General features: G+C 42.3%; 1 protein-coding gene across 11 annotated transcripts in view; it reads right to left on the bottom strand.

Moving 5' to 3' along the window:
* Positions 1-12516, bottom strand: part of cast (calpastatin) — a 56652-nt gene extending 44136 nt beyond the window's left edge. For 2 of the 11 annotated variants that reach the window (XM_080786451.1, XM_080786454.1), the window contains exons 1-2: positions 12265-12516; positions 9227-9295 (exon numbers count right to left, since the gene is read on the bottom strand). In XM_080786451.1, the coding sequence (XP_080642577.1) occupies positions 9227-9295; positions 12265-12312 (117 nt within the window). In that variant the 5' untranslated portion in view covers positions 12313-12516. Of the gene's footprint in view, positions 1-4570; positions 4740-9226; positions 9296-11044; positions 11481-12264 lie in introns of those variants that run through there. The other 9 variants (XM_080786444.1, XM_080786455.1, XM_080786457.1 and 6 more) reach the window with 8 other exon arrangements.
* Between the last annotated feature and the right edge of the window lie 6840 nt (positions 12517-19356).

Here is a 19356-nt window from a genome sequence, read left to right as displayed (position 1 = left end):
ATAACAATTTAGGCATTTAGCAGACGCTCTTAATCCAGCCGACATAGAGTAAGCAAGGACAACACAAGCTAATAGATCAAATGCATGGAAATAGTCATCTATCACGGCCCAGGGTAAATCAAGAACCTATCATCACTTTAAATCAGTACACAGATGTTTCCCTCCCATGAGTCCTGTCAGTAAGAAAGTCAGTAGACTTGGAAACCGTTTACTTTGCGGCCCATAGGGCAGCCGCCACAGGGACTGCCCATACAGTAAGTCCAACATCCTGCTAGTCCGACCTACAACCCACCTATGAGTGCCAAGCATTGGGTCCCAGTTTTATAGTCTTAGGTTGGTTTTATAGTCTTAGGCATGGTATATGACTTGGACAGGCAGGGATTGAACTCCGACCTCCCAATCTCAGGGTGGACACTCTGACCACAAGGCCACTGCAGCTGGTGTCCTGTAAGCTAGGGTTATTCCTGGGTCAGCTGGGTGTCCATGCCCCCCCAACAAGGTTTCTAAATTTAGCAGTGCACTCCTGCCTGGTTTGTTTACCTGCCTTCTCTGTCCTACACATTTTTGTACTTGATCATAAACTTGACTTAGTATGACTGCTGCTGTCTTCCCCCCAGCTACCCGCTTAAATAAACATATTATCTCAAATGTTTGCCAGGTGCAAAGTAAAAGTTAATTTGCTACTGTTAGGTAGCAACAGGTACATACAGTATAATATACTGTAGGCCTATGTGATATACTGAGTATATCACACATATCATATGAAATGAAAAATACGTTTTTCATACTTTTAGACCATATCCGTGGTCATCATATATGCATACCTAACAATGGATGCCAAAACAATTCTCATTTGTGTGTTTTTATATCAAAAGTCTATAATTTTGAAGCTCACCCATTTGATTCCCATTGCTGCGCGTCCGTCCAAACACAGCTGCTACTGATTACAGAAATAGTCTGTTTTTAATCTCATTCAAGATGACAGTGTATTACTCGTTTTCAACGTAATCATCATGCTAAAATATGTATACAAGTTGTGTACAGGTTAGAAAAAAAAACCCTGGCACTGTGCATGTACGTGCATGAGACGGACCTATACGCCCCATAGCCTGGAGGGATGCATCGCTCTGATTGGTTCAGAAACTAAGATCCTGCCTGTCTGAGGCTGAAACTTCAGAAAAAATGCCCAAAAAGCCATTTCACTACACCATTTTTCTTTTTTCCCCTTCATGTGGATTATGTTCAGACTTCACATTCCTTGTGGACATATAATTGTGTTATCACTTTTGCACCTTATGCTTTAACCTCATGTACATCTGCTGGTCTTACAGTATGCTATATGTAGACTTATTTTTATGTTCTCTTCTTAATGTATTGTTTGACTTCTTCCGGCCCTCCCTCTCCCTGCCTCCTTTCCCTCCTTCCTTTTCATTATGGAGTTTACACCTGAAAACCTGTGACGTAACCTGTGACGTAACCTGTGACGTAACCTGTGACGTAACTTCTGTTGATTCGGATCCTGTTCTCATTTCTGTGATGTCATAACAATTTCCTGCATCTGTTTGGATGCTGTCTAAATTCGGTTCCTTTCCGTACCTGACTGTCAAAAACAACAAACAAACAAACATCTGTTGAGAGCGACAGCTCTTGCTGAAGCGTGCATGACAAAGATGCAAACAGACACACAGGGAACAGAATGTCAGAAAGAGTTTGTGTTCAGCAACACCCGTAGTGCATTCTCCTCTCCGAGGCCCTGGAAGCTGTCCCAGACAAGATTCATTTATATAACCGGCCCAACGGAGATCATGTAAGGATTAGATCAGCAGCCAAAGTGACAGTGAAGCGACAAATCTGAAAGCGGGACTCTTTCACTGATGCTGCCTAACAACCCACTGCCAGCCTACGGAATAGCTCGCAAACACTGATGTGTGATGAATAAGGCAGCATGGAGTGGGAGGTGCATTTGTACAGTCTGGACTGCATCATCTTCACATGCAGAATGCATGTGTATTGTAGTAAAATAGGGCTGGGCGATATGAACAGAATCATATACCACGATATCTTTGGATAGATAGATATTGTTTCGCGACTGTTCTGAGCATTTAGATCTGATATTTGTGCTATCTTTAGACATTTTCGAAAGCATAAAATAAGTGATAAGCCATATCACGATACAGTACAGTATGCCGTGGTAGAAAATATAACATTTCAATGCATGCTCACACTGCACCCAACATGTTGACTTCCTCTCACATGTTCAGTGCATTCTGCATATTATGGTTCAGTGCTCTAGTCTAACACACACCCACCCAGCCTCAGGCAGCTTGGGTCTGCACGTGCTCAGTACTGTGCCCTCCTCTCCCCTCCCCTCCCCTCTCCACACACAGCTGACCAATCCAGATGAGTAATAAAAGGAACAGTTGCCTACTCTGTCTGTATGGTGATGAACATACATGCAGTGTTTAAATGCATTACACACAGAAATGTCTCTCGTCTCTTCATTTAATCTTCATTTAACCTAAGCAGCCTTTATGAATAATTCTTTGTAAAAAATAATAATATTTGTGGGGTTTTTTTTTTGTATGAAAACATTTGCAATGCAGACTGTTACTGATCAGGAAGACAATTGCCTATTTGAAGAATAACTATGAATAAATATAAACGCTCAATTTGGGGGAAAGTGTGGTTGCACCGACAGTATAGTCATGGGTTGCGGCCTCCGGGACCCGAAGAAATAACAATAAGAGATCATAGTATACAGAAACAACCTCGCTGTATGCAACCTGCCTGGGAAGCAAAAGGTCCCAAGTTCAATTCCCAGACCCAGCGTTGTGTTGAAGTGTCCCTGGGCAGTAGGAGACCCCCTAACCCGAATTATGACCACTTGCCTGGGCAGCAATCAATCAGCTGGGTGAATCTGAAACTCTCCCCATGGTTATTATGGCATCAAATAGGTGTGATTATTATTTATTATTACCTGTGTAATAGAGTGGGGGGAGCCAACTGGCCAATCACAGCACGTCCTTGCACAAGTGCACTGGCCAATCACAGCGCGTCCTTACTCAAACGCAAAAGGCCATTCGGCACTCACGCGATGCGATTCCCCAGTGGCCGTTTCCTGTCTGCTTAATGAGAGTTTTAACAGATTATGATGATCATGATGACGATGACGGGGGGGACGGGGGGGGGTCAGGGTGGGAGACAAGACGTCACTGTCAGCATGTGTAGAATGCAACGCCAGACACTGGAAAGGAAACTCTAAAAAGGAAGCACAAACACACAGCCTCCCACCAAAGCAGTGCACTGAAGATAGGCTACACCCCTGTTTCCCAAACAGTGGGTGCACCCATGTTCGGGTCGCGAACAAATTGTTATGGGTCGAGGGGGGGGGGGCATTGTTATCCCCTTTAAAAAATAAAATAAAAAAGAGATTATAAAAATTTTTAGCCTAAAAAGTTATGACTGTGTTGTGAGCTGTAGATCTGCTATTTTCACTAGTTTTGGTCCCGGGCAAACATCTAATTTCTCTGTTGTGCTAAAATGTACACAGTCAAATCCCCAGTGTTGATTTATCGCAGTAGTAACTCTGAACACTTGATAGCATACAAATGTAACCAAATGGACCCGTACACAATCAGTTAAATGAACCCTCAGGGTTTCACAGTGTTTCTCTGTGCACGGTGCCTTTAAAAGCCACACCATTCATCTAACCATTTACACACAACTGTGACTCACACACTCGACTAACTCGACTGATAACCAAGGTAAAGACAAGTGAATAAACAATGATCTCCTGTTGTTGTCCACCAGACTACCACACTGACAAATGGACAGTTACACAGGCGTGCACAGATCATTATGTTCATCCTAATGGCACAAGAAAAACTGCTTTAACTGCTATGAAAACCTACAGTGTATTATTATTATTGCTACAAAAATGTGTGTTCACTTATGACGATCATTTCTGATGTCAAGACAAGCAGACTCCCAGATTTCCTGCACACACTGAAAGCAAACAAAATGTCCTGGTACAACACGGGCCTTGTCCCTGTCCGGGCCTTGAATTAATATCTCACTAGTCGCCACAAAACACACTTCAACTGTGAATGTCCAGAGGTTGACCGAGAGAGAGACTCTCACATTCCAGTGCTCTCTCTCCTCCCAGCCCGGGGAGAGAGAGATAGATATAGAGAGAGAGAGAGAGAGAGAGAGAGAGAGAGAGAGAGAGAGAGAGAGAGAGAGAGAGAGAGATGGGAGAGGGGAGGAGGGACAGGGGAGAGTTCTGACTTGGATCCATGCCAGGGCAACTTTTCGGGAAGGCATGCCTTCCAGGAAGGCTTCCTGCACAATAAGTACTTTTTTGCTAAACATACAAAACGCGTTTCGCAAAACCAACAACCCATTCACACAAGGGATCATCGCGAAAGGCACACTTTCCACAAAACAAAACATGAACAGACAGACAGACACACAAACAAACAAACAGACGGACAGACATACAGACACACAGACAGACGGACGGTCATACAGACACACAGACGGACAGACGGACAGAGACGTTCAAACAGACCTGCTGTTCCACGGCCACATCCTGGAGTGCCGGGTGGTCCCGTGGTGGGCCTCGGATCCAGCTCAGTAACTGGCCCATGTTGGCTGAAAGTGTCTCCGAGAGTCTCTGTCAGTGTGCCTGTGCCTGTGTGTGTGTGCTGCTACAGTATGCAGAGCGGCAGCACGCATGCTTCAGTACAGACACAACGTTAACAGAGGAGGAGGAGGGGGGTGGGGACAGTGGACGGGGAGGCGGGGACACTGTAGAAACGGGTCATGGTCAGGGTGAGCGGAGTGGGTGTGTTCAGGGAGCAGAGAAGGGGGCTCCAGACAGGCTGGGAAGGATGAGGGATACGTTTATTGTTGTTGCTGTCGGGGCTCTTATTATGATGTGATGTCCATATTCTAAATCTTTGTGTTTTGTCTGTAAATTAGTGCCCTGCTTGATCATACTACGGCATCGCACAAAAGTGTCAAAACAAAGTCCATCTTGCTACTTTTGCATTTTGGACAGAGAAAGAGTTTTGGACATATGAGGTTTTCCCCTTACAGAGATTTATGGATACGGATACTATACGTATGTAGCCTAAAACTCTAAATTACACATGTTTGGGAGAAAATATATTACTTCCACCATTGGAATCAGGGCGATCACTACCGCCTGAGCTTTAACTGTGTGAGCTATAATGAGAACCGACCGTGCGTGGACGTGACACGCACCTGACCCCACAACTGACTGAGCCACTTCAGCTTGAAATGGATACGGCCGTGTGTGTGAGCACGGCCATACATACACACAACGTATACAGTACTACGCAGCAGCACATGTGCAGCCACAGACATACGCATGGAAGGACAGACACAGATAATTGCAGTCTCTGTTTACAACATTGCATTGTAATACAGCCACCGTGTACCTACATTTACAATGAGATTCCACCATCAGAACAATAAGAAGATATGTTGAGGAACCAGCATGACTGCGCAGTCATGGGAGGGGCCACAGACTTCTGTTTTACATTACAGCTGTGTCCAACTATGTGCCAAGTGAGACCACGTTCGTCGTTCATTCAGCTGAAAACGTTCTCTGTATGTTCATAATCACAGGAAGCTTGGAGAGGCGATTGAAAAAGGGCATTGTGTATTTATACACACACACACACACACACATGTAATCCTGCATGCGTTTCAGCTGGTTTATGACTAAGGCGTAGCATTGTAAATCAACTAGCTGTGATACCACATGAACTAGAGCCCATAAGACCACACCAGAATCTAGGGAGGTTCTTGGGTGTGCAGACGTCATCGCAAATGCTTTTGAAAGAACTTGAGGCAAAGCAGTCGTCCCGTCTAAACTTTAATCTGTCTTATTAATAATAGAATAAAATTTTATTTTGGTCTGCGTTTGTGGCATGATTTATTGAGCAAACCACATAGTCTAAAGACTGTAAATAAGGGGAAAAAATACATTATACAGCACCTTTTAATCTGAACGCACGCTCAATTAAGTTGAAATAAAAGCACTGGTGAACTGTGAACTACTTTTGCTGCTGTAATACACGGTGAACAACAGGGTGGACAAGTTTTGTCGTGCAAGGCAAGCCGCTCCCATAGTTACTTACACCGATATCACAGAACACAAGTGATGACCAAATAATGGGAGTGCAAAGTACAATTCCAGTCATACATATCTCTGCAACTGAACGTCAAGCATGACTTCAGTGCGCTGCACGTCTCGTCAGGGAGTGCTTGGGTGGAGTGCAGACAATGCCGTTGAGTCACTGTGATAGAATCAGCGCTGAAAACACAGTCTTTTGTGTCAGTAGCAGGCTACAACACAACGTAAATAATGTGTAGGCTCACACAGGCTGCTGTAATAGTGCTGCAACTAGCAATTATTTTCTAGGTGATTATTGTATCGATTACTTTTTAAATTAATGAAGCATGTGTTTTTTTACTTTTTTCATATATCAATGAATCAACATGAAAAGATGTATTATGATTTACTAAATCAATTAGTTTTATTAACCACTATAGCCGTGCAAAAATAGTAGAAATAGCTCACGATACGGCACATTCATGATGCGTTCTTCTGCATTTAAAAAAATACAAATAAAAAAGTAGATTATCGATCATCATTTAAAAATCTATGTAATTGATTATTCTTCTGGGCTGGGCGGTGCAATGGTAAAGTCCCTGCCCACCACCACACAGAGGTTGTAGGTTTGAATCTAACGCGGCGCATCCGGCTTTGTCGAGCGTCTATACGAACACAATTGGCCCGTGTTGAGGGCAGGGAAGCCGTGCGGGGAGGGTGATATTGTGAGACGGGCTGGGGCGGCACCTGTCAGCAGTGTTGGGCAGGAGTAGGACGAAGGCCCTACGTCAGCAGCAGCTTAACTAACTTGTTGCAGCTCTAGTTTAGAGATCAAATGTTCAGTGAATGCATGTGCGTACCGCTCTGTTGCTCAAACACTGCCACATGTTAGGGTGACAAACTGTCACCCTAACATGTTACTGCACCCTCTGTAACTCTATACGCAGAGTGCGTATGAAGAAACCAATCTCCGTATGACACCGAGATTGTGAAAGAACATGCATGGGACCCGCAATCCGATACAGAACCTAGATAGCGTCAGACCTCGTAAACGTTGGCAAAATAAACACGTCAACACAGAGATTAATTCCACCTCGACTCCAAATGATTAAAACACACGGGCTTGGCATGAATTTATGTCCATGTTGACCGAACAACACACACACACACACACACACACACACACACACACACACACACACACACACACACACACACACACACACACAGAATTTGTACATTTCCTCATTTCTACAGAAGCCGATATAGAGTACAGACACACCTGTTGGCAGTGGCATCTGACCAAGCTCGTTTGACCAGTTACCATGGGAACCGCAGGGGCCTTGAAACCAACTAAACCCTGGACTTAATTTTACGTCAATGTCTTAAAATATCAATAATCAAATTACGTAGTGTAAACATGCATCCGTGCACGCATGAGTGCGTGTGCGCGCACATGTGTGTGTGTGTGTATTTATGTATCTTGCATGTGCAACTGGACTCCTGAGGTTCTGTTCATCACTATATTTAGATGCATGTCACACACTCAACGGCTCACATTAACTGACACCTACAATAACTGTCCATCTCTACCCCATACTGGCCTCTTACAGTATATAGGACTTATATCATTTTCCTAAATTACTTAACACTCACGATGCTAAAGACGTGTCCACACGTCTTCATAATTACACCTGTAGGAAGCCGAGGACGTGTGGACACATTTATATAATGATATAAAACGCGATCGCGAAAATCTATTTGCTAAAATCTTTTTTTTGTTCACAGCTGTTGCTAGGCTACGCCTTGCTCAGGCCTCCAGGACCTATTTGGCTGTGCACGCAGCCATTCACTTCCTGGTTTACGAGCCGACAAATCTTGCTATAGAGCGCCAAAGTCCTGACTCGCTCATCCCCTGGTTCTGCCTTGTTCACGGAAGTAATTTCTCTATGGAGAATAACATGGGGGTCATCTTAAAATCGTTTCATATAAGCATTGTGGTCCAAAAATAAACAAGCTGTCTCTGCGTTATTGTCAGGGAGGTGTCTCTGTGTCCTTTGCGACAGTCAGTCACTCATGATATGATACAGTCTGTTTCTAACGAAAATGTAACAAATTCAGTAGCAGTAACAATAGCGTTTTCTCTCAGTCAGTTGGTTCTTCATATCCATGAGTGAAACGGCCGGGATGACATGTTTATTTTTCAAACACAGTTCTTATATGAGGCGATCTAAAATGGGGATTACAATGCAAATAAAAAGTAGAATTAACCTGTGGATTTGCGCCCTACCGATATTGACATCAGACTTTGGTGCTAAATCTACGACGCTGTCCGTGGTTTTGATCATAACCGCGATGTTCTGTCCTAATTTCTGACGTCATGCATCTCGTCGTGCATCTCGTTTGGAATATTAACGCTTCTAAAATATCATCCCATTGAATGGGGCTGTTATCAGGTCAGGGTAGTAGAAGATCCCTCCACTGGCAGCCAAGCAAGCAGCACAACAACTGCTGTTACTAACAAGCCTGGAAGCCGGTGCAAGTCTCAGAGAGCTTTGTGAAAACCACACCTCTGTTCCGGATCGAGAGGTGCTTAAGAGATGTTTAATCCACAGACATGTAACACCTGGTCACACACATTTTAGACTGTATAAGGTTCCAATACAGTCTAAGGTTCCAACTGGCTCCAATTCAAGCCAGCAAGTCTGTCTGTGCTCACTAGAGGGAGACAAACTCATACTATTTTACAACCAATGTCAAAGAGCTCCCGGTCACTGAGTGCTTTCATTGCTGTCAGCCCTGCTACTGAAAGCAGGACTAGGCTAGGGTTAGGTTTGGGTTACTAACCCTAAACTAGTGTTGGGTTAGGGTTAGGGAACATAGTGCTGAGGGAACATAGACATGTTCCCCCTTTCATGTAGCTAGTGTACTTCCTCCAAATATTCAAAGCCGATAAATGTTTGTTTTGGCAGATGGCTGAACTGGTATGGCAGCCTGGCGGGCAGACAGCATGGGAAGCATGAGAAAAACAAATATGATAATATTTGTCTTTATCGTGACAGGAAATGCTTCACTCTGTACCTTAGCATTGTGCCGCACTGCGGACTTGCCAGTGTGATGGCCTCCATCTGGGGTAGTAGGGTCTCCATGCTGCGCACACACACACACACACACACACACACACACACACACGCACGTACACAGACAGACAGACAGACAGACAGACAGACAGACAGACAGAAACACATATAGGGGAGAGCTGGGTAAGTTGATCCACAGGGTTAGGCTTAGTATAAGAAGAAATCTGTGTGTCTTGATGTCTTCCAACTTTTCCAAGCTTTTCTGAGAGAGTCAAAGACGATATGCAGATTATCTTTGATATCCAGCACCTATTACATTTGTTGATGTGCGTGCAACTTCCATGTGATTTAACTTTAGAGGACCATATAAAGTGTACATTACATAATGAATGAACTAAAGACGAACTTTTGTTGTGATTTGATTGAGCTCCCAATGGACGTCTGAGAGGACTGAGGGAGTATATAATTGTAAGGTCAGGTGCTATCACAGTGACATCACGTAGTGTTTATGTTTGTTCCAACTTGTGGTTATATATTTGGTCTGTCATTGTTTGTTTCTAATTAAGTAGTCTAGACACAGAGATTCATCCGTTTATTACTTTGTTCCCATTGTGGCTATGGGGTCATGTGAGCAGCTGGGTTTATTATGAACCTATATTAAACCAATGATACAAATATGTTTGTTTTAAAAATGATTACACCACATGACTTTGCATCAAGAGAGAAAAGCTGTGTTTTTTGTAAACTTTGATTATAGAATATGGGAACATATTTCACATGATCAATTTCCCCCACAGTAAGATGTACCGTTTCACTGATCAATATATATTATTTTTTATTACCGATTTCACTGATGTATTTGTGAAATACATCATCTAGGCAAAAGGATTTTGCTTCTATTAAGATGCTCAAGTATGTCATGACTGTAAGCTATTGAAAGTTGTATTTCTGGCTATGACGCAAATGGTAAAAATCATCTTTAATTTCCTGTGATAAAATCCGAGCCTGAGGAAGGTCTCACGACCAAAACGTTGCTCTAGTCTAAATAAAACTCTCTCTGACTTGAACCAGCAAAGTGGCATTGTGCGGGTCTGTTGTCTTCGACATGTTCTGTGATAAAATCACCATTTGAAAGCATGTTTTGGCACTGAAGCAGGCTATTTGTTGTGTCAGCTTCCCATTCCTTCAGGAAGCACTGATCTCACCCATTGTCTGCTGTTTATTAGTTAAACAGCCGAATTTTTTTGTTTTAAGAGTAGACTAAATAAATACAATACACCATCATGTTTAATCACACACAATGCTCAAGAATTGTTAAGAATAAGGAAATGCTTAAGCACTGGCATAATAATTGACCATATTCAGGTATGAGAGTTGGAGTAGGCACAACCCAATGGCCCAGCAAATAAATTGAACTGTATATAGGTTATGCAATACTTGGAATGGTGTACTGTATACAATCATATCTCCTATTTAAAAGTTAATACACACGCCCAATGCCAGCCAGGATATGGGCAAAGCCCTGTCTTGTGTTCCTTGTCATTCCCCTTCACATTGTATGCTCCCTTGTAAAAACAAAACTTCCTACTATGCATAGTACTGACAGGCTAGCCTATATCACAACTTATCTTCAAGAAATGTACTGTTAATAGCCTGTGTAAATTTTATAGTAACACAGAAACATTTCCTTCGATCAAGCTGCCAAGGTGCATACAGGATAGACTTGATTAGATTTCCCCAGAGGGTAAAAAAAGAAACCACAACCTATCGAATATTAAACAGATATGGCTTGTAGCCACACATGTACAGTACTACTCACAGTCCACATCCAATACGCAGCATACGCCATGGGGGACAGGTCGACAGCAGGAGATGAGACGAATTGCTCGCGGAGGCAGAAGGTGAATTTTTTAAAACAGTCTTAAAAGTGAGATCTGTCTTGACATGTAATAAACTCTCCCTTTCCCATGCGTCCCACAGCCATGCGCCACTCCCCCGACAACAACTCAATGTAAAGTAGACAGTCTATGCGAGGCTTAGATTATGATCTCAGGCTGGTAGTCGCACTTTGAGGAGAGGAGAGGACGCTTGCCTTTTTCTTCCGCGCCCTAAACGAATGAAGAATCACGGATTCACCTCCTACGTTGACCTCATAACTTTCAATGTGAAATCAGCATACATTGCGCAACTGTACGATGATGTCTTCTTCCCCAAATAAATACACACCATAGCCTAAAGTTTACTCACCATGTTGTGATAAAATGGGACGTAGGCGTAGTCCAATTAGACCACATGTCCACACAAGAGATATTGATCGAGTCTGATTTTTACTTTCAATATGCATGGCAAATGTAAAAAAAAAAAAAAAAGATAAAAAAAGAAAGAAAGAAAGAAAACATCTAGATTCTAGATATATCAGCAAAGTAGAAATGTTACAAATGAAATTCCTGTATTAAAACATTTACAAAGAAGAAGAAAAATAGGCAGATTACAGAATAGCATAAGGAATGCAATGCATGAATGTGAATGTATAGGCTATAGTTCATCACTTCACTTGTAGCAGCTGCGGCAGCACATTGAGCATGGGTGGGTAGCGCAGCCGGTAGGCTACATCACAATCACATCACATCAGATTATGATCAGCACAGCCGGCCTAGGCTAAACGTAAACATATTGCATATTATTGTTACTGTGTGTTCTTAAACATTTGCCTCTTAAATCTAAAGGAGTAGGCATATCCTATGTTGAAAATAAATATAACAAATGGAAATAGTCAAGTCAAATAAATAGCCTAGCTATTTCAAAATAGCTAACTTTATTTAGGCAATAGTTTACTTGAGTAATATAGGCCTATGGCTACTCAGTTACTTTTCACCACTGCACATGACAGCTGTGCACACTGCACAGTCAATATGTCTTAAAACAACAATATGTATTGACAACCATGCCAAACTGCATGTCAGTTTGCAATGCAGTTACGCAGTTGGCTGCACAGCACTCAAACGTCCAGTTTAAAATGTCCGTTTTTCGGAAACTTACCCCTTTTGTTTTTTTACGACGACCATGGGTTCTGTTTTTGTGCGGCATGTTTCTGGAATGTCAAAGACGAACGTTTATTATTCCCAGTTCGATGTACGGCTATAGTCCTCTGGAGGGATTGAGGGAATAGATATCGATGCTGCACGCCTATACGCCTTAAATATATATACGCCCTCCCGCAAAGAACACTTAGTTTTGTCCTTGATTTGATCAATGCAAGATTGCAAGTGGAAGCCTGTATATTGCTCAGGGATAGTAACACACACACGCACGCACGCGCACGCACACGCACGCACACACACACACACACACACACACACACACAGTCACACACAGTCACACACACACACGAGAGAGAGAGATCAGATAAGAGAGAGAGAGGGAGATGACAGATGAACACAGATGAAAGAAAATCACGGTTGCACTGTTGTAACTGTACGTTATGTTAGGTTGCTGCACTTTGCTGTTCTTTTTTGTCAGATCATAGTCTGGTAATTATAATCTCTGACAAATTGAAGTCAGAAAAATGAGAGAATCATAATTATGCTAAACCACGGTCCAGGAATAGAGCCCAATTATTCTAATAGCTCCTGTTTTTATCAGGGTTTGGATGGAAACGCCCCTCTCCAATGGAACTGTTGACTCACTTGTCTTTCTTGGCTGATGACCACCAGTGTGGTTTTATCATAGCTAGCCTAGCTGGATGGTTACATGGCACAATGCTGCCCTCTTGTGGCATTCAACAGAAAGTATTGGGCAAGAAATGCATTTTGCTGCCTGGGAAGGTCTATATATCAGTATCAGTCTATATCTTTTTTTGTCAAGGTCCCTCAAATTGATATGTGTTTGACCCCCTTCTGAAAATATTTGGTGCCAGGACCAAAGAGAAGATTTGTGTTGTGACATTTTTCAAATATTTCTCAGAAATAGCAGATCTACAAGCTCACGACCCATCACAATGCGACATGTTCGTGAGTTTATTGATTAAAGATAAAAGTAATTAAACCGATTTTCTGAATATTAACTTATTTAGCTTGGGACCCCTGAGGGTCTCTGTCTGGACCCCACGTTGAACAGGATGTCGGCATGCATGCCTCTCATTCTTTAAGCAGAATATCCTTAAAATAACCTGGTTATTCAAACCAGTAAAGATAATAGAATGTGACTGTCACATCCCCTTTTGTTTAATTGGTTTTCACCAGCAAAAATAAATGAAAAATGTAAATATCAATGAGTTCAGTATAAATAAAAAATGTCTAGTAGCCTACCTCTAGTCTAGAACAAAAGCCAAACCAAATAGCCTATGATGTAAAATCTTAAGTAAAAAATGAATGTTACATTTAATTTGTGTACTCATTCAGTTGTCAAATTCAGTTGTGAAAACAGACACTTGGAAAAGAGCAGCTATTTATTGATTGATTGAATTAACAGGCTTTGGGCCAAGCCCTATTGGCTAGGGCCTATATAGGCTTTTTCCCATTGTGATCCTCTGTATAATATCGGAATCGGTCAGAATCGGTATCAGCAGGTATATGGGCTGGCCCTGCAAATAATCGGAGATCTGATATTGGCCATAATTTCATAATCGTGCATGCACCTATGTGTAACTGTCTGAAATTCACATTAACATATAAGTTAGGGGCGGCAGTGGCTCAGGGGTAGAGTGGCTGGATGGTAACCGCAAGGTTGCCAGTTCAAACCCGGGCTCCCCCAGAGTTAGTATCAAAGTGTCCTTGATTTGAGCAAGACCCTGAACCCCTAATTGCTCCTGATGTGCTGGTTGATGCCTTGCATGGTTTCCGCTGCCATCAGTATATGAATGTGGGTGAATGTAATGCACAATCTATGTAAAGCGCCTTGGATAAAGTCGCTATATAAATGCACCATTTAGCATTTACCAAGTTATAACAACTCTACACAATGAATAGTGATAGTGTCAAACATATGAAATCTATGACAAAGGATTAATCTGTAACACAATGTTATACAATATAGTGGCTGGGGTCCCTGCTCTCTCAGTTTAGGGGGCCTTGTCCTGAAAATCATTGAAAACCCACTGCCAGCTGTATTTAGGGACAAGTGGGCCAGCGTTTCTTTCCGGTGATAAAACGGCCACCAACGTGATCAAAAAAGTCAACCAAAGAACAAGATTCCTTTAGTTTACAGGATCTCCTCAATGGTCAACAAAAACACCTTGAAGACCTTAACAGGAGCCCTCGTACAAGGTTTCTTTGACTATATGCACCTCCTGGTACCACAGCACCTTGGCTCAAAGGCCCTTAAAACTAGGCTCCAGACTTCCCAAAACAAACTGGTCAGGCTCCTACTTGGCCTCACCCCCCGAACCCACCTCACCCCTGCCCACTTTGACAGGCTGGAATGGCTTAGGGTCGACGACAGAGAGTACAGCATCTTGCAATGGGTCTGGTCCACCAGATTCGATACACCACCAAGATACCCATGTACCTAGATACTTCCTTAATGTTAACGACGTCCAAAGACTCCACACCCACAACACAGAGGGAGTGCAACGAACCATGTACAACCCAGATTCGGCACAAACAAGGGACTAATTTCTTCCTATGTCAACAAAATGTGGAACAGTCATTAAGACATGCAAATCCCTTGACTCCTTCAAAACCGCTCTCAAAGGGCACCTACGACGGCTGCAATTCGAAACTGGCCCCCGTAAAATCTGAATCCCCCCCACCGCCCCCAGGCCATTTCCCCCTCACTGTATATGTTTCTTTTCCATTTTTACCTCCTTTATGATGAATTCCTGCTTTGACTATATAGAAGTGTCTATTTGTACGTCTCTAAATGTTTTGATGAATTGAACATGGTGGACCCTCTTGTAAACAAGTGTAATGCTTAATTGGGTCGTCCACTCACAGTTAACAGTCTTTGTATTGAGTTTGTGCTTGAAATGTACTGTAATTCTGCAAACTGTTACTTAATACATTATTTAAATCAATCAATCAATCAGTCAAAGCCAAAAAGCTATAGCTGTCTGTTACTGCCCTCTCGTGGTGTGTGTATGTTTTGCATTGCCCTGCAATGAGAGGATAATCTATTAAGTTATGACTCTGACTAACACTTTTTTATTTCTTTTTCAATGTTATAGTGAGAGTTTGGTGTGATGTTTTTGTTTTGTTGGATGCCTTTTTATTGATCTTTTTTTGTTTGTTTTAATATTTTGTTAAATAATAGAGTAGTATAGTAATAGTATGACTTATTTTTCTCACCTTAACATAGTTTGATGTATTGTCATGACAGCATCTTTATGACATGTGTTACCACCTGGATGATTTAATGTGGACACAGTGTTTGCTCTTACACAGTTCTGTTGTATTATTTGTATATGAATCAGTTATTGAATATGTTATCTATATGTATAAGTTTTGATGTAATATGTTCCTGTACCTGTATCAGCTGTTACTTGTGTGACTGAATTGGATAACTTGGATAATATGTTTATGATCTGTTGATTTCCACTCCACTGTTCAGATGTTCTCCATTGTTTAGAAACTCCATTGAGCTACAGATTAAATCCTTTTTCCTCTGAGATGTAGTGGTGTAGAAGTAAAGGTAGCCTATTGAAAATTGGAAATACTCCAGTATTAAAATAAAATACCTAAAAGTGTACTTACCGTAATTACAGTACTTGAGTAAATGTACTTATTTACTGTCTACCATTTGTGCATGCATTGATGCATGTCATGAATCCAATGTGTTTTAGGTTAATTGTAAAAGACAACAGCAGGTGGCAGTGTTGTGCCAATAAAGGTGTTTTAGAACTGCATTAGAACTGTATGGGATGGAGAGATCTATCCTGGATATTCTGCCTCACATTCTCTCGACATGTCCTGGACATGTCTGTCCACGTGGTTACGTTGTGGAGTTATAGTTCACTCCAGAAGCGACATTGACAGAAAGCTATTTTTCAAGTATTTCTATTCAATATTCTTCATGATTATTATAATGAATATAATATATAAATGAATAAAATAGTTAATAGAAATACAAGGTGATATGTCCGCAATTGTATGTGTTTGTTGTTGGTGCTGCTGCATATATTGTAGCTTATACTTAGCCTTTTTTAATGCATCACTGTGTTTATTGTATAGGCAAGTATTTGTTATACATAATGTAGGGGTATTGGGGAAATGCATGCCCCCCTTCTGATTTGTGCCTGGAGCACTGTGAATAGTAGTAGGCCTATAGTGGTTCTCAAACTATTACATTTCATGTATACCGGTACCTGCCGTTCGTTAACTCTGAGAGTTTCAGACCTGTTCCAGTCAAACAGTACAGTACAATAAAAAAGATTAGCAATTAAAGGATTTGACAATATGCATTAGCACACATACCAAAGAGTCTTTGGTATGTGTGTCAAACGCAGCCATGTCACATAGATAATCTTTGTTTTTTTGTCTTGTGACATGGCTGCGTTTTACCAGGGTATATGGAGGGTGTTAAAAGAGGGAGAAACACTATTATTGACCTGGAGAGACTGAGAGATAAGCATCGGTGCACCAAGAGAGGGCTGTAGTTATGGGCCTGCTAAACATTTACAGAGGACACCACTTGGAAACCAATGTATACTGTTGGTGGTGTTGTTTTTTAGCCTGTCAGAACAAAACAAACAAAGCTATAAAGTCTAATTGCATAATCGTGTTATTGTTTCTTGCCATAGCAGAACAGCAGTAATCGTCATGGCTTGTGGTGGACATTTTTTTCAAAATTACATTTTTGCCACGGGCATACAAAATGAGCATTACCAGAAACACATCAAGAGATATCCCTGAATGACCATAACTAGTTCGGTAACTCTGAGAGTGTACAGATGGTTAATGGAACCAAATTTTGATTCCATTTGTACACTCTTAGAGTTATGGGGGTCGTTGTAAATACGATGTTTGAGCCACTAGTCATATAGAGGGTAGAGTGAATGGCAAATTGAGTGGCACAGTGAGTACCTGCATCGAGTGATCTTGGTACATAGAAGTTGATCTATTGAATATTCTGACCTTCAAAGTACATCATTTTTGTTTTGATTGTATTGCTGTATTGTTGTATTGTTCTTTCTGCTTTGGCAATGTAAACGTATGTTTTCTCATGCCAATAAAGCCCTTTGAATTGAATTGAATTGAGTGGAAAAGTGAGTTTAACATTGTTTAACGTTGTTTAATGCAATCAAATAGGACTTTTCTGTTTGGATGTATGGGCTGTCAAGGCCAAAAGGCCTTTTTTTACATGCACTCAGTAGATGTTCCCGCATAACTTCCAGATGTGATGATGATGTCACGCGCATACCCTCTATAGTGGACTGCATACTGTGCCATAGTGTCGGAGTTAGAGACTTGGGTATTATGATCAAAACAAGAACATCAATAATGGTGTGTAAAACATAATCAAAACTTTGCCACACGGCCGGGCCAGGTCTTTGCCACAGACACATTTGTCTGTGTACGGATATATTGATGACCCCTGCACATAACTGAATGGTTAGAGGCCCAATCATGCCAGGTTTGATTCCAGGCCATGCAGGGCAGGCCAGGCCTCCCTGAGCACTACACCCATAACTGCTCCCCCCCCCCTCCGTGCTCTGTGGGCAGCACTCAGCTGGGTCGCCCCAGCAAGGAAAGTCATGCAGAGACATAACTGGCATATATCCTGCACAACACCACCACAACAGTGCTGCCTCTAAATAGACTCAAAGTCCCGCCACCTGTACAACACGGCTTCACAAGAGCTGCTCAGTTCCATCCCCCCTGAGGACCTGTCTACAGAGGCATGGCTGGCGGCAACCTGGAAGCAGGAGTGGGAGTCAGCCGGGCCAACACACATCCACTGTTACATCTAGGAGGACCCGGGAGGCGGCATTATAGGAGAGGAACTGCCACACCGGCAATGGACCCTGCATGCTGAAGTGCCTGCGAACTGGGGTCCGACGTTTCAAATCATCCATGAGGAAGTGGGGCCTGGCGGATGGAGCAGCATGTGAGTGTGGGGAGCCGGAGCAAACCGCTGACCACATAATCAGCGCCTGTACCCTAGCCTAAACCACCCTCCGAGGCCAACCTCTTCGATGTGGGACCTGAGACGAGGGCGTGGCTGTACGCCAGTGAGTGGGACATCTGATGATGACACACGGAAGAAGAAGCTGGGTGAAGCTGAAACTGAATTCCCTCCCACAGGAGCAAGTACAGGTCTTTTGATGCTTTTGTGTGACACTATAGTATGATCAAGTAATAAGTATAGGGTGTTAATTTAAGTTAAAATATGGAGTTTAGAGGTTTCTGCCCGACAGCAATGATGCACTTTGTCCACCACTGGTAATAGTATTTTAATGGATAAAGTATCATCTTATTTTATAGCTCCCAAGTTGCATCGTGCGAATGTGTGTCCAAATCAATACCAAGCAGATATTATTAGTATACACTGCCTATACAGGCCAAATAGTATACAAATATTATATAGTATATACTATGATGAAGGCCTGGTCTGTTCAAATAGCAGAGATGAAGGTACATACATTAAAATGTGATGTTCATGTTTTATCCAAAGATACATGGGTTCAAAAGACACTGACTGAAGGCAATAAATAAATGAACTAACAAGCAAGCAAATAAAGTACATAAGACGAAAGAAGAAGAAGAATCCTGTAGAAAGTAGGTTGAGGCTTTTAGAAATAACATTACTAAATGGTGCATGCTGAAATAACGTAACATTTAATTTACTTACTGTACACACACACACACACGCACGCGCACGCGCACACACACACACACACACACACACACACACACACACACACACACACACACACACACACACACACACACACACACACACACACACACACACACACACACTACATATATTTATCCCATTCCCCACCGCCCACAAGCACAAGACCAGCACCCCCCATCCCATCCTAGAGTATATACTCTTCCCATCCCACCCCGAGGCTACATCCCACCCCGCCCATGTCAGAATGCCAATCTAGCCGGTGATTGGTCCGACTCGACATGAATATTCTAATGAACCCCGGAAGTGAGGCGGGTGCTGCTGTTTTGCTGTCGAGTC

Source organism: Protomyctophum bolini (genome assembly GCF_963924005.1).
Source record: "Protomyctophum bolini genome assembly, chromosome: 2".
Classification (NCBI taxonomy): domain Eukaryota; kingdom Metazoa; phylum Chordata; class Actinopteri; order Myctophiformes; family Myctophidae; genus Protomyctophum; species Protomyctophum bolini.
This window is presented reverse-complemented; position numbering and strand designations above follow the sequence as displayed.